Source organism: Plecotus auritus, assembly GCF_963455305.1.
Source record: "Plecotus auritus genome assembly, chromosome: 5".
In the NCBI taxonomy this organism is placed as follows: domain Eukaryota; kingdom Metazoa; phylum Chordata; class Mammalia; order Chiroptera; family Vespertilionidae; genus Plecotus; species Plecotus auritus.
This window is the reverse complement of record NC_137776.1, coordinates 31,773,372-31,800,194: the sequence shown is the minus strand read 5'-3', so window position 1 is coordinate 31,800,194 and position 26,823 is coordinate 31,773,372. Positions and strand designations below refer to the sequence as shown.

Genomic DNA, 26,823 nt, shown 5'->3' with positions numbered 1-26,823 from the left:
GGGATAAGGACTGGCTTACAACACTGAGGAGCAGTGGAACGCAGGGAACTGCAATACTGTCCTGACTGAAAAACAGGCGTGCCAAACAGAACAATAGAGGAAGTGAATGACTTTCACTACTGCACATTTTATATATTTTTTATTTTTAATTTTTATTTTTTTTATTTTCATTTTTTGCATCTTTTACTCAAGAAACTAATTTTTTTCTTTTTTCCTCACTTGATTTTACCTTTTTAATTATTACATTTTTATTTTCAATCAGTATCATTACTACTACTATTTTACCTTTTTTTTAAGTATCATTTTATTTTCTCTTTATTTTACTTTGGGATTAGTGTTCTACATTCTATTTTCATCTTTCCTTTAGCATCATTTTACTCTATCTCAACTCTACCTTTATGCCATCACACTCTTCCTAACCTTTCCCCTTTTGGTGTCCTGTTTATCTTATCCCTTTCCTGCTTTAGATTTTCCCTATTCTTTCTGTTTACCCCTGATAAAATTTCACCCTACTTATATATCTAATCTACAATCCCCGGCTCCAAGTCCATATACACCGCTCTCTTTGCTATCTTAACTATCCAAATAATTGTCTTTCTTTCTGTCCTTTTGTTGTTGTTTGCTTGAATGTTGATTATATCAAATTTTCATGCTTTTTTGTGAGATTGCTTTGCTTATTATTTTTTGTTTTTTTGTTTTTTTGTTTGCTTTGTTTTTATTTATTTTTTGCTTCTGTTTTCCCTTGCCTCGCTTGATATTAGTTGGTGTTGTAGTTTGTATTAATCCCCAGGTACTTGTTGCTGGCATTTGCTGGGATTAGTGGTTGTTCTATTGGAGTTTTCTCCCCATATATATAGTTTGTTCCCCTTTCTCTCTTAGTCTCTTTCTTGTCTCACTTACTGTTTTTTTCCTTTTCCCAATTTCATTTTGACACTCCTATTTCTTTCTTTCTTTCTTTCTTTTTTTCTTTCTTTCTTTCTTTGTCCTCTTCTTCCTTCTCTCCTATCCCCTAATTTGCCTTTCTCTGGTGGTCACCTTTATTGGAGTTTATTAATATTGTGAATACATTTCTGTTCAGTGCCTTGTGTGTTGTACCTGGTTGTGTTACATATTGTGCCTTTAAATCAATGCAGGAGAGAGAGAACTACATAACCAGACATCCGGAGAAGAGAGACCATGGGGAGACAAAGAAACAGCTCGCATATGAAAGAAAAGCAGGCATCACCAGAAAAGGAAGTAAACAAAATGGAGGCAAGCAACCTACCAGAGAAAGAATTTAGAGAAATTGTCATAAGGTGGCCGAAAAGAATGAAAGACAAATTCGACAATATGAGTAAGATCCAAGAGGAAGTGAAGAAGAACCAAGAAGAAATGAAAAATGACATTACTGCTGTAAAGACCTCAATAGAAAGCATCAAGAGTATACTAGAGAAGCAGAGGACTGCATCAGTGAGCTAGAAGACAAGGTAGGAAAAAATAGCAAAGTAGAGTAGCTGCTGGAAAAAAAAATTAAAAAGCAGGAGGAGAGCCTAACGGAACTTTGGACAACACGAAACAAAACAACATCCGCATAATGGGGGTTCCAGAAGGAAAGGCAACTGAGCAAGGAATAGAAAACCTGTTTGAAGAAATAATGACAGAAAACTTCCCTCATATAGGAAAGAAAAAACCCACACAAATCCAAGAAGCTCACAGAGTCCCAAGCAAAATGAACCCCAAAAGACCGACGCAAAGGCACATTATAATTAAATTGGCAAACACCAACAACAAAGTAAGAATCTTAAAAGCAGCAAGAGACACACAGAAAGTTACATACAAAGGAACCCCCATCAGACTAGCAACTGATTTCTCAACAGAAACTCATCAGGGCAGAAAGGAGTGGAATGAAATATACAAAGTCATGCAAAGAACGGTCTGAATCCAAGAATACTGTACCCAGCAAAACTATCAATGAAAATTAAAGGTGAAATCAGGAGCCTCACAGACGAAAAAGGACTAAGGGAATTTATTACCACCAAACCAGCAATGCAAAAAATGTTAAAGGGTCTGCTGTAAAAAAAAAATAAAAGAAATAGAAAGTGAAAGGAACACAGGCATAAAGAATAAAAATGGCGACAAATAAGTACCTATTAATAATAACTTTAAATGTAAAAGGATTAAATGCCCCAATCAAAAGACATAGGGTAATGGATTGGATGAGAAAACACGATCTATATATTTGTAGTCTATAAGAAACCCACCTCAGAAAAAATACGCACACAGACTAAGGGTGAAGGGATGAAAAAATGTTTTTCAGGTGAATGGAAATGAAAAAAAAGCTGGGGTAGCAATACTTATATCTGACAAATTAGTTCTCAATGTGAAGGACATAACAAGAGATAAGGAAAGCCACTTCATAATACTAAAAGGAGCAATCCAACAAGAAGAAATAACTTTGGTAAACATATACGCACCCAATACAGGAGCACCCAAATACATAAAAAAACTCCTGGAGGATATCAAGGGAGAGATTGACAGCAATACAATCATAGTAGGAGACTTTAATACCCCACTATCACCATTGGACAAATCCTCTAAACAAAAAATCAGCAAAGAAACATCAATCCTAAATGACTCACTAGACCAGATGGAATTAATTGACATCTTCAGAACATTTCACCCCAAAGCCACAGAATATACATTCTTCTCAAGTTCACATGGGATATTTTCAAAGATAGACCATATGTTGGGACATAGGCAAAGTCTCTTCAAATTCAAGAAGATAGAAATCATATCAAGCATCTCATACCACAGTGGCATAAAACTGGAAATCAACTACAATAAAAAAAACCCAAAGAAATCAAACACATGGAGACTAAACAGCATGCTATTAAACAATGATTGGGTTACCAGAGAGATTAAGGAAGAATTAAAAAAACATCATGGCAACAAATGACAATGAAAACACAACAATCCGAAATCTAAGGGACACAGCAAAAGCAGTCTTGAGAGAGAAGTTCATAGTTCTACAAGCATACTGCAAAAAACAAGAAACAATGGTAATAAAATAACTAACCCTACAACTCAAAGAGTTAGAAAAAGATCAACAAGAAAAACCCAGTGTAAGCAGAAAGAAGGAAATAATAAAGATTAGAGTGGAGATAAACGACCTAGAGACCAAGGAAACAATACAAAAGATCAACAAAACCAAGAGCAGGTTCTTTGAAAGGATAAACAAGATTGATGAACCTCTAGCCAGGCTCACCAAGAAGCAAAGAGAGAGGACTCAAATAAACAAAATCAGAAATGAAAGAGGTGAAATAACAACAGATCCCGTCGAAATACAAAGGATTGTTAGAAAATTCTACGAACAACTCCATTCCAACAAACTGGACAACCTGGAGGAAATGGACATATTCCTAGAAAAAATATAACCTTCCAAAACTCAGTCAGGAAGAATCTAAACAGCTTAATAGACCAGTAACTATGGAAGAAATTGAAGCAGTCATCTAAAAGCTTCCGGCAAACAAAAGCCCGGGGCTAGACGGCTTCACAGGAGAGTTTTACCAAACATTCAAGGAAGTACTAAAACCTTCCTCCTCAGACTATTCCAAAAAATTAAAGAGGAAGGAACACTTCCAAGCTCCTTCTTGAAGCCAGCATCACCCTAATACCAAAACCAGATAAAGACAACACAATGAAGGAGAATTACAGGCCAATATCCCTCATGAACGTAGATGCCAAAATCCTCAACCAAATTCTAGCAAATCGGATCCAGCACAACATCAGAAAGATCATACACCATGAACAAGTAGGATTTATCCCAGGAATGCAAGGATGGTACAATATCCTCAAACCAATTAACGTGATACATCTCATAAACAAATTGAGAGATAACAATCACATAGTCATATCAATTGATGCAGAAAAAGCATTTGACAAAATCCAACACCCTTTCTTGATAAAAACTCTCAACAAGGTGGGAATAGAAGGCTCATACCTCAACATAATAAAAGCTATATATGATAAACCCACAGCTAACATCATACTCAATGGGCAAAAACTAAAACCATTTCCCCTAAGAACAGGAACAAGACAGGGATGCCCACTCTCACCACTCCTGTTTGCCATAGTACTGGAAGTATTAGCCATTGCAATTAGACAAGAAGAAGAAATAAAAAACATCCAAATTGGAAAAGAAGAAGTAAAGCTGTCCTTATTTGCAGATGACATGATATTGTACATAAAAAACCCGAAAGACTCCATCAAAAAACTAACAGACATAATAAATGAATTCAGCAATGTAGCAGGATACAAAATTAATGCCAAGAAATCTATGGCATTTCTATACACCAATAGTGAACTTACAGAAAGAGAGACTAAAAAAGCAATCCCATTTACCATAGCACCAAAAAAAATTAAGATACCTAGGAATAAACTTAACCAAGGAGGTAAAAGACCTATATGCAGAAAACTACAGGACACTGAAAAAAGAGATAAAGAAATACGTAAATAGATGGAAGGACATACCATGTGCATGGATTGGTAGAATCAACATCATTAAAATGTCCATACTACCCAAAGCAATCTATAGATTCAATGCACTCCCCATTAAAATACAAACGGCATATTTCTCAGACCTAGAAAGAACTCTCCAAAAATTCATCCAGAATAAAAAAAGACCCCGAATAGCCACAGCAATCCTGAGAAAGAAGAATAAAGTTGGAGGGATCACAATACCAGATTTCAAGCTGTATTACAAAGCCACTGTCCTCAAAACAGCCTGGTACTGGCACAAGGACAGACATATAGACCAATGGTATAGAATAAAGAATCCAGATATCGACCCAAACCACTATGCGCAATTAATATTTGACAAAGGAGGCATGAACATACAATGGAGTCAAGACAGTCTCTTCAATAAATGGTGTTGGAAAAATTGGACAGATACATGCAAAAAAATGAAACTAGATCACCAACTTACACCATACACAAAAATAAACTCAAAATGGATACAGGACTTAAACATAAGACGGGAAACCATAAAAATACTAGAGGAATCCACAGGCAGCAAAATCTCAGACATATGCTGAAAGAACTTCTTCATTGATACTGCCCCTAGGGCAATGGAAGCCAAAGGGAAAATAAACAAATGGGACAACATCAAAATAAAAAGCTTTTGCACAGCAAAAGAAACCATCAACAAAACAACAAGAAACCCCACTGTATGGGAGAACATATTTGCAAATGTTATCACTGATAAAGGTTTAATCTCCAACATCTACAGGCAGCTTATACAACTTAATAAAAGGAAGATAAATGATCCAATAAAAAAATGGGCATCGGACCTAAATAGAATCTTTTCGAAAGAAGACAGAAGGAAGGCCAAAAGACACATGAAAACATGCTCAAAGTCACTAATTATCTGAGAGATGCAAATCAAAACGACAATGCGATACCATCTCACACCTGTCAGAATGGCTATCATCAACAAATCAACAAACGATAAGTGTTGGCAAGGATGGGGAGAAAAAGGAACCATAGTACACTGTTGGTGGGAATGCAGACTGGTGCAGCCACTGTGGAGAACAGTATGGAGTTTCCTCAAAAAACTGAAAATGGAACTCCCATTTGACCCAGTTATTCCACTCCTAGGAATATATCCTAAGAAACTAGAAACACCAATCAGAAAGGATATATGCACCCCTATGTTCATAGCAGCTCAATTTACAATAGCTAAGATTTGGAAACAGCCTAGGTGCCCCTCAGCAGATGACTGGATCAGAAAGCTATGGTACATCTACACAATGGAATACTATGCTGCCATAAAAAAGAAGGAATTCTTACCATTTGCAGCAACCTAGATAGAATTGGAGAACATTATGCTAAGTGAAATAAGCCAGTCAATGAAAGAAAAATACCACATGATCTCACTCATTTGTGGATGATAAAAAACATTATAAACTGATGAACAAAAAGATAGATACAGAGGCAGTAAAGCATCAAACAGACTGTCAAATTACGGCGTGAAGGTCAAGGAGAGGAGGGGGAAATAAGAGATCAACCAAAGGACTTATATGCATGCATATAAGAATAACCAACAGATGCAAAACATTGGGGGGTGAGGGCATGTATGGGAGTGGGGTGGGGCAATTGTAAGATATGTACACATATAATACCTTAATAAAAAAATAATAAAGTTTAAAAAAAGAAAAAAAACATAATTCAACTATAAAAAAATAAAATGGTATTATAATAAAAAAAACACGTAGGCAAAAAAAGAAAGAAAGAGGAGCTCAGGAAACTCTATAATAATCTGAAAATTGTATGGGGGTTGAGGGCTAGAGACCTGACTACACAGAAGAATGAAAGTTTTTCAAATGAACTAACTCAAGAAGGATGTGTAGTTAATCCTGCCCTTTCAGCCAACATTTTAGAGCCTTGATGGGAACATGGATATCTTATCCATGTTCTTATTTTGAGATAGGCAGACTATTAGAACTAGGATGGACTGAGAATGATGGTTGCCCTAATTCACTCTCTTGATTTACGGATGAGGAAACTGAAGCAAAAGTGATCAAGTGACTGGCACAAGCCCAGACAGTCAAAACAGAGGACACGGACTTCTGACCACTACTCTGGGCCACCTGCGATATGCAACCAGTGACTCCATGTAACAGGAGAAGAGCAGCTAAATAATTTGTGGGTTATATATATCCTTTATTTGGCAACAGCTTGAAAGCTATCAGTTCAGTGGAAACAGCAGCACTGCATTGGACCCGGGACCCCAGGGCCTGGTTTAGATCTGTCACCAGGTAATAGGTGTGTGGAATTATCTTCTTTCTGTACCTGACACATTTTGGAAACAGACCAAATCATATAAATTTCTCAACAGTTAGTCAAGCTACATGAAGCAATTAGGAAATTAGTTTATTACTAAAAACACAGACTAGAGCGCAGGAAATTAGATGTTTATTTATTGAAAGTATATCCTCCTTTCCTTCATTGCCTCTTAACTGGACTCTTCTTTAGGGCTCTGTTCCTATGAATTAAGTAAATTCTAGATCTGCCTCTCTTTTCCCTGACAAAATGAAAAAATATAATCACAGTTGCCGACATGGAGTTTCTTTGCAGATATCAATGCTTTTCAAATTTTCCATTTAAATGTAACTTCCCCTAAGCCTGTCTAATGCATAAAGAAAAATATATAATCCCTAGCTTTTAAACTACCAAGAAATAAATGGCTAATCTTAAATTCATCTTCTATTTTATTTTTCATAACACAATTGAAATCATCATTTCACTTATATCTCAAATTGCCATGTGTTAAGTGCTTAATAGATGTCAATTATATATTTACCAATTTATTTCATCTTTCCAATAAATATATATTAAGATGATGATTACTCCCATTACAGAAACTAAAAATATTCTGAGAAAATTGAGGCAAAAACTGCAAAATTAAGTGGACATTTAGGAATTTTTTGATGGAGAGATAGAAAAAATAGAAATTCTGTGCATTAAGGAAAACCCTATGGTGGGCTTACAGGTGAGCAGCACATTATCTTGAATAGAGTTATTTGTACATTTGTGCAGAACATGATATAAAAGCAAAGTAAATGTGACCAAGGGCTTTGTTCACCTTGTTTTGAACAAAGATATTATCGTCTAAGAAACTACTATCAGAAGGCTAATCAACAGAAATGGATAGAATTGAGTCTTATAAAAACTTGGTTTCAAATAGTAACTAAGGATTGACTTGGTAGATGTTGCAGCAGAGAATGTTCTTCTATTTGTAAGTTAATTGGCTATGGATGTGCATCTCAATGTTTGCTGTCATTTAAGTGTGTTTTATTCTTTAGGGCAGGAAGACAAATTAATTTCCTTCTCTCTGTGTTCAATGCATACTATCCAATGACCACCATCTGGTGGTGCTAGGTGAAGTTATGTGGACTTGCCCACCGTAGGTACAGTAAACACTAAGCACATTATGAGCATATTAGACCAGCAAAATAAAAGGGTTATTTCCTTCAATAAAACCTAAAATGGACTTATTACTTGGTAAAATAACCCCACTTTCTGGTCTTTAGACAAAACAGTTACTGAGAGGGTTTTTATCTCTTCAACATCAAAATGGCCCCATAGGACAAATATTAATAATTAGACTTTTTCACAAGATCAGACAAGTTATAGACTGGCTAATTGTTACCTTATTATTATGTAAACAAGATAATAGCAGCTCAAACAAGATGTCTACAGAGAAAACTTGTGTAAGAAAGTGGAGGACTTGCATATAAATAGCCATGAGCAAAGGAGAACTGCTAAAAAGGAGAAAATGTGTTTTTTGAAGAGGCAGATTAATTTTTTTTCCTGCTCCCTCTCCCTTCCTCCTTCTGGAAGGTGAGGTCACCAGGCAATAGAAGGTCATCCATGCAGGCACAGCTCTCAGAAAGGCTCTCCTCCCCTCCTCTTTCACCCAAGATGCCAAAGTAGTTAGGGACTTTGGAAGGCCAGGACATCTCTGCCTCTCTCATTCCTGCCTCCTCTTCTGAAAGGCCATGCTCAGCCCAATTAGAAGAGATTCACACATCTTATTCCTGCCTCCTCCATATTCCAGTCAGGCCTGGCACAAAGCTCTAATTACAACCTTGGAGGATTCAGAAAATACATAGTTCTTTCTGTGTCTCTCTAGTTAATTTTTCCTGAGACCAGTGGATATATTGGATTTAGCTTTTATCAAACTTGTTAGGCCTAATATTTTTAAGGGGGGAAAAAACTACATTGAAGTCCACTCTAGCCTATGGAGCTAAAGAGATTTGGAGTTTAAAACAGGGGATAAGGGAGGCTGGGGGAAAGTCAATGTGGCGGGGGGCAGGGGGGAAGGAGATATATGTACTACTATGTGTAATACTTTAAACAATAAAAAAATAAAAATAAAAAAATAAAACCAGTTAATTCATAACATAGCATTATTGTGTTTTACTCTCCTAATATATTGGCTAAGCAAAGCAGGATTAAACTATTTTTTGTGTTCTCAGGTTGTAAAACCCATTTAATAACACTGAAACCTCATCACAAACCCTAATAAATACTATGGCAGTCAGATTATAACTTAAGGTTCTTTTTAAAAATTTATTATAGTTGGTATTAATTAATCTCTAGAAGTAAGTGTGACAGAATTTTAAATTCCTTCTTATTTTCTCAAAATTTTAATAGAAGTTTCAACAGTTGGGAATAATTCACTAAGTGCCAAAAAGGGTGACCAACTGCCCCAGTCTGTTCAGAACTATGTGGTACACAGGGTCCAGGATTTTCAGTGGCAAAAATGGGAAAGTCCTGGGTATACCAAGTTGAGTTGGTCACCTCACATCCTAAAGGCAATGCACCAAACCACCTATTAAGCTACCATACAAAGTATTGGTGGAACTGGTTATATGGGCTCTAGGTCTTCCGTCATATCCAGGCAGTAGAAGAAATGCTACATTTCTTTTGAAAGAGGTTAAGCCGTGGTGTTTGACTCTGCCCTTACCTTCCCCGTGGAGTTGATGAGAGCATCTGGTGGAAGAAAGAGCTAGTGATTGTGCACTGTTCATATCCAATGTCATCTCACAACTGTGCCCATCACATAAGACACTTCCACACTCTTCTCTCTCCTGGCTCTTCCACCTCCCCATCCTGATGGACCCAAACCAATAGCTCTTGAGTGGGGGTAGAGCCAAGAGAGAGAGAGAAGAGCTGGACATTTCCACCTTCCCACTGCAGGTGTCCAAGGCTTGCCCAGGTGCTTTGAGTCAAAGAACATATTGAAGTTTTAATACTAGACAAGGAAGGACTCTCAACTATTGAACAAGAGAACAGAGAAGTTACCAGGCCTGCCCAAGAGTGAAGGAACTCATCTACAGGGTAGATTTGAAAGGTCAGCGAGAGAATGAACCTTCTTTCTGTTTATAGTTACCAATTTCAGCCACTTTCATAAACCAATTATGTAAGGTAAAGGAATTTCCATGAAAAGCAGATAAAATTCAGAGGGGAAAAATCATAGGTTTTGGCAGAGCTATGATATAAATGCAAACAATTGACAACCATAGCTCCAAACAGATTGGCTTTCTAGATTTCATAGCTCACAAATTGCCTGGTAAGCTTGAGTAGTAAAAATTTAAGTAGACTCTATGATCCCCAAAAGCTTAGCAAAATTTGCACTGACCCATACATAGTGCAAAGTGGAAGTGGCACAAAGTTTATCTTTTGCCAAAATCTTGGCAGAATCCTGCAGATTCATTTTCACCGTCTTTCTACTCAAGACCAACTTGCCAACAGCTTTGCTGAAATAGGCGGTAACATCAAATTGGGCAAAACTGCAACTGACATGTGAGACCACCTTCACTCTACACTCAAGACAAGAAAGCAAGTTAACAATAAGGGATCTCAAGAAGGTGTCCAGAACATTCTCTATTTTGAAGAAGGACAACATTTAAATAACATAAAATTTTATTGTACTGTAGAAAGAAATAGTTCAAAATCCATCTATATACATATAAAAATATTATCATAATTAATTCCCAATATTTGATATTTTGAAAATAACCATTCTTAAAATGGATGGAACCACTTCCTTTTTCCTCAAAAGAAATTATACAAATCCACTAACAGGACAGCCAAGTAAATTGGCAAAAATGTAAGATATGCAGATTGGTGAAAATTGGGAATTTTTCATTGGACTCTGAAATCTTATTATGTAGATCTACTGATTCAGAATTTTCAATGATATAGAAAATGAGATCTCAACCTCATTGTTTCAGAGAAAAGAGTTGCTTGAATCACTATAAAAATAAATAAAATGTCAGGAGTCTGATTAGAAGAAGCCACAATTAACTTGTTCAAAAGCATCCTCCTAGGCTTTTCTCTTTTCACATGTTACTAATGAAATAACACTTTTGTATTACAAAAGTTGAATGTGTTTACTATTGTTAATATGCACACATACATTTTAAAAACACAAATAAAAATATAAAGATTACTAATGACCAAATAAAACTGCTGCATATATTTTTATGGATGAACTTCCATTGACTTTTCTATATATCTGTATCTATGTTTCTCTATAGAGATTGATAATATGTACTAGTATAAATAAGCATTTATACATATATAAAACATATTTGCACATATATATGCTTATATGTATATATTTTATAGTATATATACATACATACATACTCAGTCTGCTTTCATACTCAGCCTTCTTTGGAACATCTTTCTAAATTAATAAAAATGTATTGACCCAGAAAGAAGCCATGTAGGGAGGATGGCAGTGTCTCCCTATTAGCCCCAGATCAATTAGCTCTGGAGGATTACATACATGTATCAGAAATAAACCATTTTGTTGAAGTCACGGCATTTTTAGGCCTCTTTGTTACAGTGTCTTAGCCTATATACTACCTGATATCGTAGCTGGGAAACTATCATGGCCCTCAGGAGACTGCAGGATGCAAGGATACAATAAGCAGTACCTTAGTAAACTCAAAAGGTGTGACTACTTCACTTTGCCCACTTACCTTTTCCATATATGTTTCTCGGCCATTTCCTTTTAATTCTTGTCCAGGAATACCCTTTCTTTTTTCCTTCAAAAAAGAAGAGAACAAAGTTAATTATGCAGAACCATGAATATAATTCTCAAAGCCTCATAGGTCAGTAGTGTCCAAGTATTTTTTTCAAACTTTGATCCACAAAAATGAAGCAAAAGTCTTAATTACCAGTGTTGCAGCATGAGGTTGTTTATGGAATTACTGTGTGTGGACTTGGGAGACTGTAGGAAATTACCTTTATTTGACAATTAAAAATAAGTGACATGTAAGCATGGGTTTATTTCTGAAATTTCTCTGCTGTCCCACCGATCTCTGTGTCTGTTTTTATGCTAGTGCCATACTGTTTTGATTACCATAGCTTTGTAGTATAGTTTTAAATCAGGGAGCATTATATATCTCCAACTTCATTTTCTTTTTTCTCAAGATTGCTTTGGCTATTCAGGGTCTTCTCTGGTTTTATATAAATTTTAAGATTATTTGTTCTAGATCTATGAAACATGCCATTGATATTTTGATAGGGATTGCACTGAATCTGTAAATTGCTTAGGTAGAAATAAACCCATACTTATATGGTCAATTAATCTATGACAAGGGAGGCAAGAATATATAGTGGGGAAAAGACAGTCTCCTCAATAAATGATGTTGAGAAAACTGAACAGATACATGCAAAGGCAATTCGCCGTGGCATTTCTACATGCCTCAGCGTATCTTTTCAAGGATGTTTCAAAAACTGCATTGGAAAGCAGAGATAAGGAGCCCTCCAGGTCAGAGGGCAGATTTGTTTACTGACCAGTATAAAACCAGAGAATATCCCCCTCCCTAGAAGTATTCCAGGATAGTAAAGTCTCCCTCCTCGCCTCAGACAAAATTTGCTTAGGTTCCAGCTAATAAGATAATGTCTCCTTCAGGGGTAAGGTTTGAGCAGGTTTACTAACAGGTTTATTAAATCCCTTCTAAGACTGGGGTTTTTTGATAGATAAGAACAGTTCCTGAAGCATTTTATTCTTCAGTTCGGCACAGCCTCTATGTGCTGCATAACCCTTACGTGGGTTTGCATTTATCCCATATCCTAGCAATTTCATTCCTAGGAAATTATACAAGAGCCACAGAAAGACTTCTATAAGAATATTCACTGCAGCCTTCTCATATTAGTCAAAAACAGACACACTTGTGGTGTCCATCAATAGAAGAATATATACACAAAATTGAGTACATTCATACAATGTGCACTACTTTAAAATAAAAAAGATAAAAGATACTGATACATTCAACAAAGTGTATTAAACTCAAAAACATGCTGAGAGAAAAATTACGCTGAGTAAAAGTAAACTTTTCAATAAAATAGTTTTAAAACCAGCCAAATTAAGTTATAATGAAAAATATAAGTTGCTATTTTAAAATATCTGATTTAACCATATTAATTGTCTATTGGTGCTGGAGTCAGAAACTGACACAACTCTCACTGGGCTAAATCAAGGTGTCCACAGGCTTTGTTCCTTTCTGGAGGCTATCGGGGACAATCTTGATCTTTTCTAACTTATGAAACTGCTCGCATTTCTTGGTTCGTTGTCTGCATCTTTAAAGCCAACTACATTGAATCTCTGGTTATTTCATGGGTACACATCCTTCTCTCCACAGCTGGAAATGTTTTCTGATTTTAAGGACACCTATGAATTTTTTAGGGCCACCTAAATAATCCAGAATAATCTCCCCATTTTAAGATCCCTAATCACATCCTTAAATTCTCTTCTCCATGTAAAGAAACAGATTATAGGTTCCAGGGATTAGACATGGAGAGTTCTGTTTCTGTTGGTATAAAATTCTTAAGATTCTTACGAATCTCTCCTGTATATTGTGGGGATTTACTCCACTAAAAAGAGGCTCCTACACATATCTTTCCTATATAATTATATATCTGTGTTTTACTTCTACTGAGACGGCATGAGGGGACCTGTGAGTCACATACTTAATCTTGTCAAAGAACCTTTTATGTGACTGAATACCCTGGCCTTTTGCTACTTCTGAGGCATAAGCAAAAATTCATTAGGCCAGATCTTATTCATTCTTCAGAGCACACTTTCCGGACAGTGGCTCTCCTAATTTTAGCCTCTTTTGCAACCTGAATAGGCTGAGAATTTTCCAATCATCAAGTCCTGCTTTATTTTGTTTAGCAGTTCTTCCCTTAATTTATCTCTTTCCTCTCCCATTTTACGTTAAACTGTGAAATGAAACCCTTGTCACCTTTATCATTTGGTTTAGAAATTTCCTCATATATACTCAAAAAAGTCTACTTTCCGCATGTCTACAGACTAAACTTCGCTAAGCTTTCTGCCATGATTTCTGTCTTTGGCATCCACATTTCTACTAACAAACTGCTCCAGGCCATGAAGACATTCTCTATAATTCTACTTAAAATTCTTCCCACTGCCCAATTCCTAAGCCAACTCTACCTTTTCAGGGATGTGTTATAGCTGCACCCCACTTCCAATAGCTAAAATCTGTATTACTCTTCTATAGCTGCCATAACAAATGAATACAAATTTAGTGGCTTAAAACAATGCAAACTTATTATCTTACAGATATGTTGGTGAGAAGTCTGACAAGGGTCTCTCTGGGCTAAAACATAGGCCTTTATTCCTTTCAGGAGGCTGTGGAGGAGAAGCTATTTCCGTGACTTTTCAGCTTCTACAAGTTACCCGTATCTTTGTTAATTTCCTCCATCTTCAGAGCCAGCAATATTGTAGTTCTTTATATCTTCCAGAGTTACTCCTCCCTCTCCCCACTGTTCTCCAATTTTTAAGGCCAATTGATTCTACTGGTGGCACACAGATATCTAAAATAAACTTCCCTTTCAAGGTCTCTGGTTTTGTTATATCTGTAAAATCCCTTTTGCCATGGAAGAAAACACATTACAGGTTCCAGAGATTAGGAAATGCACATGTTTGAGGGATCAGCATGTTATTATCACTTACTATTATAATAATTGAAACTCTGGCATTAATAACCTCAGTTTAATATTAATATCAAGTAAAATCTTATGCTCTCTTACTTCTTTTCCTCTTGAGTTTTCCCAAAGTAGAGTTGTTTCCAAGATCCATAGTACCTGGAAAAAGAGGTTGATGTAAGAAAACAGATATTAATAGCTAAAGTTACCAAATCCTATGATGACCCATACTACAGAAGGCTTGAGTTTATAAAGTTGTTTGGATTATCATTTTTCTCTTCCTTCTAAAGGAACTAGATATCTCCTGAATTGAGAAGTAGGAGTCCAGGATGGGCCTGGGATCTTCCTTCTTTTTTTACTCAATGGGACTCTTAAAAAACTCTTCAATACCTACAAACTTCAATTCATTCACGGATAAGAACAGGTGTTCTATCCTATCCAAGTCTTAAGATTTTTGTGAGGAACAAATAACATCTTATGTGCAAACGTTTGTAGGGAAAAAAATGTATAAATTGGTGACATTCAGAGAACATCCAACAAAAATATGTGCTATGTTAATCAAAGTTGATTTGACGTCTTCCCTCCTGACAATTAAGTGGCAGGATCAGTTGTCTTTGAGGTCTTTCTAAGGTTGTGGAAAAAATGACACTATTATCTACTAGCAGAAGTACACCTTGTTTTCTTGGGTTCCATAAAATATTGGGTATGACAGCAGTGGAAATAGCTGAATAAATTCAAGGTATTATTGCTAATATACCAAACTGTATATTGCCATTTTAAGAGTGTATTTCTACTACATCATCCATAATAATCAATAGGACTCATCCTGTTAAATATGACATTATAATTATCTCTTGCCTCCCTGCTGTTCCCTAAAGGGTCAGGTCAAGAAAATGCAGAGAACAGGAGAGTGGGATGGACTGGACCACCTGCTCCACTCTACCTGGGGTCCTGGGTAACTATGGATTCACCCTCACACCATGACCCCTGTGTAGTGCCTTACCTTGTCTGCCTTCAGCCCTTGCTTCTGGACCTCCTGGCACATATTTTTAGAGACACACAATGCAGGAACACTTACTATTTTTATGTGCTGGTTGCTCTGATTCTGGACCCAAATCATAATTTATGAAGCACATAACACAGGAACACCTCTCATTTTCATGTGTCGGCAGCTCTGCTCCTGGAACAAAATTGTAAGATATGAAGACTCTTTTCATATGCCCCAGTGATTCTATTTTTGGTACCCTTGTGAATTTCTGTTTTACTACTTCTTCCTCTGAAATATAACATTAATCCTCTTTACATCTGACTCTTCCTTTATGTCTCCCTTTTTTCTTCTCTTGTCTTTTTCTCTTTATCAGAACTCTGTTTATTTAAGTCATGCTTACCTTGTCCATCACAGGGTAGTGGGCCAGAGGTAAGTTCTTCAGGTTCTCCTTCTCTATCCATTTGGGGATCTTCTAGTTCACCAGATACTAAAGAAAAACAAGAAATTTACTGTTTATGGATCCTGGGACAGTGATTAGGGAATTGTTCCTGGTGCTCCTATGCGGCACACTGATATTCTGAGCTAAGATGAGCTGTTTCCTCAGAAAAATACATCTGCTCCAATAATCACTCCTGAGTTCTGACAGAGCCATGCTTATCCCATCTTTTGTACCTCATTGTGCTTCCTTGACTTTTAATTTTTCTACTTGTTGCCCTAAGAATAAATAAAAATATTGTATTCTTCCAGGAAAAAACAACAACTGTTTTTTGAAAATTGTGAAAGTAACTACCAGAACCATTTTCATTCATTTGTTTAAGAAATCCTTTTTGTATTTTATGTAGCCTAGGCTATGTTTACATTTAATCTCCATTTACATATTTTTATCTTTGTTGTTAAAACTATTACATATGTCCCCCTTTTTTCCCCATTGACCCCTTCTAGCTCTCCTCACCTGCTTCCCCAAGCTTTCATCACACTCTTGTCTGTGTTTATGGGTTATGCATATATGCATATGAGTTCTTTGGTTGATCTCTTCCCACCCACTCACCACCACCTTCCCTCTGAGATTCAACAGTCTCATGCTTCTATGTCTCTGGATCTATTTTGTTCATCAGTTTATTTTGTTCATTAGATTGACATATGAGTGAGATCATGTGATACTTGTCTTTCTCTGACTGGTTTATCTCACTTAGCATAATACTCTCCAGGTTCCCTCCATGCTCTCTCAAAGGGTAAGAGATTCTTCTTTTTTACAGCTGCATAGTATTCCATGGTGTAAATGTACCACAGCTTTTTTATCCACTCATCTACTGATACCAGAACCACTTTTAAACTCATGCCAATTGGCCAGTGACTGCTTACATTGCCAACCACATTTAAAGCAAGCTAATAGGTTACAGCCTTACCCTTGAAAATAAGCCATAATATATTGGCTAAAGAAAAACATTATATAAAGAAATGTTACAGAGTATCCACAGTTACTCAAAACAATTACTAAAAAACAAATAAGGGGAAATATAGAATTAACTTGCTATTGAAGACAATGGGTATCAAACTTTTCTGTAATAGCATTCCTACATTTGACTACATCAAATATCTTAGAGCCACTCTCATGGAATGCACAAATTGAAAATACCTTCATGCTCTCAAAATATTCCCTCAATAGCCATCTACACTGGATCCCTCATATTACCACAATCCTTTTGTTTTATATGTACATAAGAAAATAGGCCAGGCTCTAGGGGTATTAGTTCAAACCATGACAGACATCAAAAGCTCATTGCCAGCAGCCACAGCTTATTTTGGTTGCCTCAAAACAATTGCAGATGGCCATTAGTTTTGGCTTTTTTATATTTGGACTTGCATCTCCTTTACATATGATGGATTACATACTGTACAACTCTGTTGTTAATTGAAGGTATTCACCAGTGTTCTGCCATCCAATTAACTATTTATAAAACGTCACTACTTTATCTTTCTTCTGTCATCCTGTGCAGACAAAATAATTCTCCATCTAGCAACTCTATAATTCTATCATTCAATGAAGGGGATTTTGCTTCCAATGTGCACTCCAGAAAAGATATTTGGGATACTTTCATGCTACTAGTAAATCATGACTTAATATTATTTGGTGATAAGTATTGTTTTTAAAATAAAAATAAAGTAAAACAAAATAAAATAAAAATACCAGGCTGGTTGTCCAATTCCCTTACATTTCCTTTATAGATTTACAGTTGTTCATGTGGAAAATAATGCAAAAATTAATAAATAATACAAGAATAAGCTGTGTTTCACATACCCACAACTGTAAACCTACTTTTGCTCTATCCTGCATAAGTGAAAGACTATGATTCTGTGCTGAAAAAGTGAATATAAATATTCTTGGAAAATAACAGTAAATAGCAAGAGGTAGTATATTCCAGTAAAGTTAATTGAACTTTTGTGCAGATCTTTTGTTCTTTTCCCAATATGGAATTTTGTCTACAACCAACAAGAAGTCTAATGAAGAGTAATGGGTAGAATTGGGTTCTCCAAACATCTTACTTTCAAATAACAATTAAGGATTGGCTTAATAGATGATGCAGCAGAGAATGTTCCTCTATTTTGTAAGCTAATTGGCTGGCTGTGAATGGACATTTCAATGTCTGTTGTCATTCAAATATGTCTTATTTTCTAAGGCAGGGAGACAAATTCATTTTCTTCTTTCTGTGTTCAATGCCTACCATCCATTGACCACCATCTGTTGGCTCTGGGTGGGGTCATATAGACCCCAAGAAGAATTATTTTCCAGACTATTCAGTCCTAACTGCTATAAACAATGCACCAAGTCCAGTCGCTTCAATAAGCCAGTGATGTAAGGTAAAGGAATTTCCATAAAAAGTAGATAAAACTCGGAGGAAAAAACTTATAGGCTTTGGGCAGATAAGAGCTACAATATAAACACAAACCATTTGCAACACTGGGCTTGCTTTTTAGGTTTCATGGCTCTCAGATTGACTGGTAAGTTTGACTAGTAAAAAAATAAGGAGAATCTATGTTCCTCAAAACCTTAGCAAATATTGTATAGACCCATACATAGAGCAAAGAAGAGTGACACAAAGTTTGTCTTTGCCTAATCTTGACAGGATCCTGCAGATTCATTCCCACCTTCTTTCTACTCAAGAACAACTAACTGGCCAACAGTTTTGTTGTTCTCTAGGGATAGGCAAGGAAAATACAGAATTGGGCAAAACAGCAGCTGATATGAGGCCAAAAGTAAGTGTGGGAATCCTGGATTCAGTTCTGAACACCTTCACTCTATATTCAGACAAGAAAGCAAATTGATGGTAAAGGGTCTTGGGTTTCCAGAATATTCTCTCCTTTTGGGAGAGACAATTTTCAATTGCATGCAAGATTTCATTGTACTTTGGAAAGAAGTGGTTTAGAATTTTTTTTTACTCATTTGTACACTTAAATGAAACGTTATAATGATTAAATCCCAATATTTGGTATTTGGAAAATAATTTTAAAATGGATTCAATCATTTTTCCTTTCTTTCCAAACAAAAATTGCATACATTCCCCAACAAAGCAGCCATGTAAATTGTTAAGAACATAAGATATTTAGGTTGGTGAAAATTAATGAGTTTTAATTAGACTTTAAAATCTTATATAGTTCTACTGATTCAAAATTGTCAATCATCCAGAAAATGAGTCCTCACCCTTATTGTCTAGAAGAAAGGAGTTCCTTACCATAAATAACTACAGAAATAAACAAGCTCTCAGGTATCTGATCAGAAGTAATAAATATACATTATTGAAAAATTAGAAAATAGAAATAGTATGAAACATCACCATCTGGGACTAACCACAATTAACTTGTTCAAAGCATCATTTTAGAATTTTTCTTTGCATATGTTACTATTTGAGTAATATTTTTTCATTACAATAGTTGAATGTGTTTACTATTATGAATATGTACATATAGCTTAAAACACAAACAAAATAATAAACATTACTTATATTTCAATGACCAAATGTAATCACTGCATATATTTTTATGGATGAATTGCCATTGATTCTTCTATATATCTATATCTTTGCTTCTCTCTCTATATATGTTTATATGTATATATTGTTTACCACATGTACACCCACACATACAGTCTGCTTTCTTCATTTAGCCTTCTTTGGGACATCTTTCTAAATTAATAAAAATGGACTGACCCAGAAAGAAGCCATGTAGTGAGGATGGCAGTGTCTCCCTATTAGCCCCGGATCAATTAGCTCTGGAGGATTACATACATGTATCAGAAATAAACCATTTTGTTGAAGTCACTGCATTTTTAGGCCTCTTTGTTACAGTGTCTTAGCCTATATACTACCTGATATCGTAGCTGGGAAACTATCATGGCCCTCAGGAGACTGCAGGATGCAAGGATACAATAAGCAGTGCCTTAGTAAACTCAAAAGGTGTGACTACTTCACTTTGCCCACTTACCTTTTCGATATATATTTCTCGAACATTTCCTTTTAATTCTTGTCCAGGAATACCTTTTCTTTTTTTCTTCAAAAAGGAAGAGAACAAAGTTAATTATTCAAAACCATGACTATAATTCTCAAAGCCTCATAGTTTAGTAGTGTTCAAGTACTCTTTTCAGTCTTTGATCCACAAAATAATGGGACAAAATTCTTAACTACCAATGTAGCAGCACGAAGTTGATTATGGAGTTATATTTTATGCTGCAAGGACTCAGAAGACAATAAGAGATGATCTGCATTTAAAATTATTTCTTTAAGTTAGAAAATAAACTCCTGCTGATGCCTTAGACAGACAACTATGGCAAGATAGCAATATTTTCCCTTTTCAAATGTTGATTCAAATGTGCAATGGGGAATCATTATTATACTAGAGGCCCAGTGCACAAAATTTGTGCACGCGTAGGGTCCCTAGGCCGGGCTGGCGATCAGGGCCGATCTGTGAGGTGACCAATGGGGCAATTGGGAGGCCCCCACTGGCATCCGTCTTGGTTGGCCTAGGCCCTGTGGGCTGGGGGCAGCTCCTGCATTGAGCATCTGTCCCCCTGGTGGTCAGTGCGCATCATAGTGACCAGTCATTCCACAGGTTGTTTCGCCGTTTGGTTGATTTGCATATTAGGCTTTTATTATATAGGATTCCTAAATAATATCATGGATCATATACTGGGCTAGAAAGCAAGGAAACAGTCTCAACTTCCATGTGGAGTGTTTTCATGAAATAATCTCTGAGCTTTTGCAGGTATAAAGCTGATCCTCTCACTTATATTTAACCTCGTACCTGAAGCTCCTGGAGAATTTGAAGACCCACAGCAGGTTTTGTGTGATTGTGATTTTGCTTTCTCGTGAATTATATGAAAACATGTTAATGTGAGAAGACCATTGGCACTGGGTAGAGATCATGTCTTGTTGTTACTATTATTATTAATATCATAACAGCCAGCTACTAGATGTTTACTGCTGAAAGTAAAAATTCATGGAGGAAGGCCTGTAACTCTTTCTCCCAAGATTCCCATTTTGAGGTGGGTCAACTCAACTCTAGGAGTTACAGTGTAAGAAGGGCCTGAAAGCCTTGCTCTTCAAGTGGAAATGGTATTTTCAAGAATGTGGGGATGTTGCCCAATGTCACCTTGGCTTTCTATTCTCCTTCAAAGCCTGAAGCAAACATTGGCCTTGCAGGGTCCTCAATTCAGCAAGATTCCCCTGGTGGCTGCGCCTGGTGCTTTAATGCCTGGCTAAGCTGACAGCCAGTACCCACTGAGCTACTGTGGCTGCTTGGCCTCAGAGCCAACTTTGTAGAACCAAAAGCAAATTTGGTCACTCCTCTGGTTGGCAGCACTCAGACAACTGTGCTTCTCTACACGTGGCCTAGATGTTTTGTTGGCCAAGTGGAAAGCAATAGGCTGGCAAAGTTAAGATGCCTTTCTCTCAGGCATGACTGCATAAATGAACTTGTGGTGCTGACAGACCAGTCTGGACCCCTCATGGAGATACCCAAGTACCTGCTGACAGGATGACACCATGACTGTGATCAGGGACTGCAGCTGTGTGCCAGGCTCATGATTCCTGCTAATGTTTACCTGTTCATTCCATGGTCAGGGAGCCCCATCACAAGGGGCGTTGCTCTGCCTGCTCCTGACACACTGATCAGGCTTCAAACCCCTCTTGGGGCTATGGGTAGTGCATCAACATAGTCCACACTTCAACTTACAAAGCAACTTATTCTGGCCACACCATTGTGACCCTGGGAACTCACGGGTGTCATGAACCTGGCTGGCTGGACCATCTGAGTCTAACAGTGGTATGCCCTTTATCAAAAACTACTCCCAAAGCACTGATTGACTGACTTAACATTCCTCATCTCCTCCTGTCCACACACCTCTGTAAGGCTCTTTGGTCACTGAAGACAGCTGTTCCCAGAAAAGGATCAACTTGTGTCTGCATCAGGACCAGGACAAAAGCAGTGCGGGATAAATGCTGTTAAATAGACAAATTCTAAAAATTCAGGATTCTGTTCTGAACATCCCTGGGGATGATGCTTCCTTCTTCCCCCAACCAGCCTCGGAGTGTCTAGTGGAGGCAGATTTAATTCTGGTTACACCTTATGAAAATGTATTTTCCTGCTTGTATCTGGTCCTTATGTAAAAAAAAGGTCTGAGTGACAATTAAAGATGATTGGGAAAGAAAGATGAAGTACAGCCACTGAAATGGTACACATAGATTTTGTGGCACTGAAGGAAGAGCAAAGATCTAGGCATCTGAGGAAGGAACACCATACAACTTAAGACATTTGAGGGAGGGAGAAGCATTAATAATATCTGTCCTTCAGAATTGTCCTGAATCCTTCTTCCAGGACCATGTGCATGGTCCAGCTCTCCCACCAGGGAGATGCTAAGCCTGCCATTCAGCTCCAGACACGAGAAAACAGGGCTGGCCCCTGCATCTGTACATCCATGCAGAGCCCCTCTGAACATCAAGGACTAGACACAGTAAATGGAACTGGGAACTATAAGGCTTATAACCAGGGCCCACACTGGGGGCACTGTCCATCTTCCTCCTGGTGGTGTACATCACACTAGGGGGCTCAATAACTATAAAAGCTTCCCTTCCAGGGTCACTGTGTGTGCCCTTGAGATGATACTTCTTAAGAGAAAGCCAGGTACTCACTTGTCTCCCTCATGCAAACATGGTGAACTGCAGATTAGGGTGGTCCATAGAGACCTACAGCATTTATGGTTTATGAAATATGTTAAATGGTGCAAGAAACAAATCAAATGGATTTGGTCCTACCCCCACTGGTCAGAATAATTGGAATGGCTTGTGAGTGGTGTCTTCATGGGGAAATTTGCCAGAGTTTGCTGGGTAAGGTGGATTTGTTCAGAGGTAATTCTTGGTGGCATTTCCACATGCTTCCGAGTATCTAATGTGGCCATCAAGATCAGAGAGCAGATTGGTTTCCTGACCAGTATAAAATAAAGAACATCTCCCTCATTAGAAATATTCTGGAATAGTAATGTTTTCCTCCTCCCCTCAGAGGAGATCTGCTTATAAATAATGTCTCCCTGAGGAATAAGGTTTGAGCAGGTTTACTAATAGCCTCCTTTTAAGGCAGGGGTTTCTGACCGGTAGAAACAGTTCCTGAAGCATTCTATTTCTCAGCTTGGCACCATTTCTATGTGCTGTATAGCCCCTACTTGGGTTTGGGGGACAAAAGACTGATGCACCTATACCATATCTCATAAAATTTATTTCTAGAAATTTATATAAGAGATATGAAAGCATGGAGCCACAGAAAGACTTCCAGAAAAATGTTCATTGCAGCTTTTTCATATTAGCCCCAAACTGGCACACTTGTGCTCTCCGTCAATAGGAGAATATATACTCAATGTTTGGTATATTCATACAATGTTCATTAACTGCAATCAAAAGAAAAAAAGCTACTGATACATTCAACAATGTGGTTAAACTCAAAGAACATTAGGCTGAGTGCAATACTGCACCAAAAGAGAATATGCGCTAAAACCTTATTTATTTAAAGTTTGAAAACAAGCCAAATTAAGTTATCATGAAAAAGTAAGAATAGGTAATTGCATTTGATGAGTGAGGGGAGTGAGGGTTGAGGATATACCAGAAGGGTAGGGTAATGGTCATGTTCTGTATCTTGATAGGATTTGGATTACACAGGACAATGCATCTGTCAGAACACATCAAATGATATTCCCAACTTTATTACATTTCATTGTAAATTTATCTCAAAAAACATTTTCAAGGTAAGTTGGCAATACATTAAATGTTTATAATGTCTTGTACATGATATACTCATTTAAAGTAAGGGAAATTAACAGTATCAATAGATTTTTTTAGATATATGATATAATTCTAAATGTGTTCATAAATGCATAAAAAAAATCTAGAAATATATATGCCACATTTACAAAGTTCATATGTTTTAAAATTAAAAAGACATGCAAAGATGTGAGCATTTAAAAATATCAATTGCTATTTTAAAAGATGCAATCTAACATATAAAGGTGAAATATTCTTTTTTGTTTGTTTTTTTACAAAAGATATTAGTTGTCATGGCTGCTGTAATAAGTTATCATAAAATTTGTGGCTTAAAACAACACAAATTTATTATTTTATGGATCTGAAGGTCAGAAATGTGACACAAGTCTCACTGGGCTAAAACCTAGGTGTCCACAGGGCTTTTTTTCATTTCTGAAGGCTATGAGAGATTACATTTTCTTTTTCAGCTTCCAGTTTCTTCATTCATTATCCCATGTCGGCATCTTCAAAGCCAGGTCATTGTAGCTCTGATTATTTCATGTGTACATATCGTTCTCTGCACAGCAGGAAACGTTTTCTGATTGTAAGAACCCATGTGATTTGATTGGGGCCACCAACATAATCCAAGATAACTTCCCCATCTAAAGATTCCTAAAACTCTCTTTCACCATGTAAAGAACCATAGGTTCTAGGGATTAGACAGGGAGAGTTTTGTTTCTGTCCATACATAATTCTCAAGAACCTTATAGATCTCCATGTATGTCATGGAGAATTACTCCATAGACAAGAGCTCTTCCACAGGTCTTTCCTACATAATTACATATCTATTTTTTAATCTCTGCTGAGATGGCATGGGGGGACTTGTGAATCACACATTTAATTTCTTCGAAGAACCTTTTATGTGAATGAATATTCTGATCTTTTGTTATTTCTGAGGCATCAGCAAAAAGTTATTAAGCCACATTCTTGATCACTTCTACAGAGCACACTTTCCTGACAGTGGATCTTCTAATTTTAGCATCTTTTGCAACCTGAATAAGCTAAGAATTGTTCAGATCATCAAGTCCTAATTTTTTGATGTTGTTGTTGAGCAGTTCTTCTATGGGTTTATCTCTTTCTTCACATATTTTACTCGAAGAAACAAAAACAAGCAAACAAAACAGCTGAATCTTTATCACTTGTTTACAAATATCCTAAGCTGTACACCTAAAAAAGGTTTGCTTCCCACATATCTTTAGGAAGAATTTCACTAAGCTCTCTGCCTTTACTTAATAAGAATCCTTTCTCCAGTTTCCCAAAACATGTTCCTTGTTCCCTTCTCAGTCTTCACCAGCCACTCCTTTAACCTCCATATTTCTACTAACATCTGTTGAGCATGACTTATGTATCCTCTAAGTGTCTTGAGCTCCTGACACTTACCTCACTTGAGCTCCATCTCACTTATCTCACAATGCCCCCTTCCTTACCTGGCTCACATCTGGGTGGGGAGCTCAATATAGGCTTTCTCTCCCCCAAGTTCTTCACCTCCTTCCGAGTCCTCACTAGTAGTCTTTCCACATTTCTACTAACAAACTGTTCCAGGCCATGTGGACAGTTTCTATCATTCTACCTAAAATTCTTCGCATTGCCCAGTTTCTCTCTGTCCATTGCTCAATTCCTAAACCACTTCCACCTTTTTAGGAATGTGTTATAGTTGTATAATAACCAAAATTTGTATTGCTCTTCTATTGATGCCATACAAATGACCACAAATTTAGTGGCTTAAAACAATTCAAATTTATTATCTTACAGATATGTCAGTTAGAAGTCTGACAAGGGTCTAGAGTCTTACAGGGCTAAAATAAAGGTTTCAGTGGGCTCTCATTTCTTTCTGGAGGTGATACAAGAGAAGCTATTCCCATGACTCTTGCAACTTCTACATATAACCCATATTCCTTGTTCCGCTTTTCCACCTTCACAAAGCTTGCATCTCTCTGTGACTATCTTCCTCTCGCCATATCTGAGAACAGTTCTTCACTCTAAAGCTCATTGATTGCATTGGTGGCACCCAAATATCCAGGATATGCTCCCCTTTCAAGGACCCTAGCTTTATTATATGTGTAAAATCCCTTTTGCCATGGGAGAAAACACATTATAGGTTCTAGAGATTAGGATATAAACAGGTTTGAATAACTATCATATTATTATCACTTATTTTTTATTATCACTTATTATTGTAAATCTATAATAATAAAAGCATAATATGCTAATTAGACCAGACGTCCTTCCAGACGACCTTGCAGACAAAGCCAGGGCTGTGAGGGAAGCCCGAGTCCTGGGTACTTGCCAGCAGCCGGAGGAAAGCCCAAGTCCTGGGTGCCAGAGGGAATCCAGTGCCGGCAGCCAGGGGAAGGAAGGCCTACTCTTACACGAATTTCGTGCATTGGGCCTCTAGTAGTAATTTAAAACTCTGGCATTAAAAAGCTCATTTTAACATCAAAATCAAGTAAAATGTAATGCATTCTTACTTCTTTTCCTCTTGAGTTTTCCCAAAGTAGAGTTATTTCCAAGATCCACATTATCTAGAAAATAAGAGGTTTATGTAAGGAAACAAATTAATAACTAAAAGTTGCCAATCCTAAGGTCATTCATACTACAGAAGGCTTAAGTTTTTAAAGATATTTGGACTATCATTCTTCTCTTCCTTCTAAAGGGACTAAAAATCTTCTGAACTGAGAAGTAGGAGTCCAGGATGGGCCTAGGGTCTTCCTTTATTTCTCAATAGGATCTTGAAAAACACTCTTAAATGTCTCTATACTTCAATTAATTCAGGGATAGAACCAGTTATCCTATTCTGTCTAGGTCTAAAGATATTTTTGTGAGAATTAAATAACATCTTATGTGCAAAAGTTTGTAGGAAAACAATATATAAATTTGTGACATGCTGGAGGACATCCATCAAAAATATGTGCTGGGTTAAGAGCAGTTGATCTGAAGTCTTTCCTACTGAAAATTAAATGGCAGGATCAGTTATCTTTTAGGTCTTTC

At 36.9% G+C, this 26,823-nt stretch overlaps 1 protein-coding gene across 3 annotated transcripts in view; it reads right to left on the bottom strand.

Moving 5' to 3' along the window:
* Positions 1–26,823, bottom strand: part of SP140 (SP140 nuclear body protein) — a 92,804-nt gene that overhangs the window by 22,768 nt on the left and 43,213 nt on the right. For all 3 annotated transcript variants that reach the window (XM_080667952.1, XM_080667953.1, XM_080667954.1), the window contains 6 exons: positions 26,304–26,357; positions 19,976–20,041; positions 15,897–15,983; positions 15,587–15,688; positions 14,614–14,667; positions 11,535–11,600 (listed from right to left, as the gene is read on the bottom strand). In XM_080667952.1, coding sequence (XP_080524078.1) covers positions 11,535–11,600; positions 14,614–14,667; positions 15,587–15,688; positions 15,897–15,983; positions 19,976–20,041; positions 26,304–26,357 — 429 coding nt within the window. The remainder of the gene's footprint in view (positions 1–11,534; positions 11,601–14,613; positions 14,668–15,586; positions 15,689–15,896; positions 15,984–19,975; positions 20,042–26,303; positions 26,358–26,823) is intronic.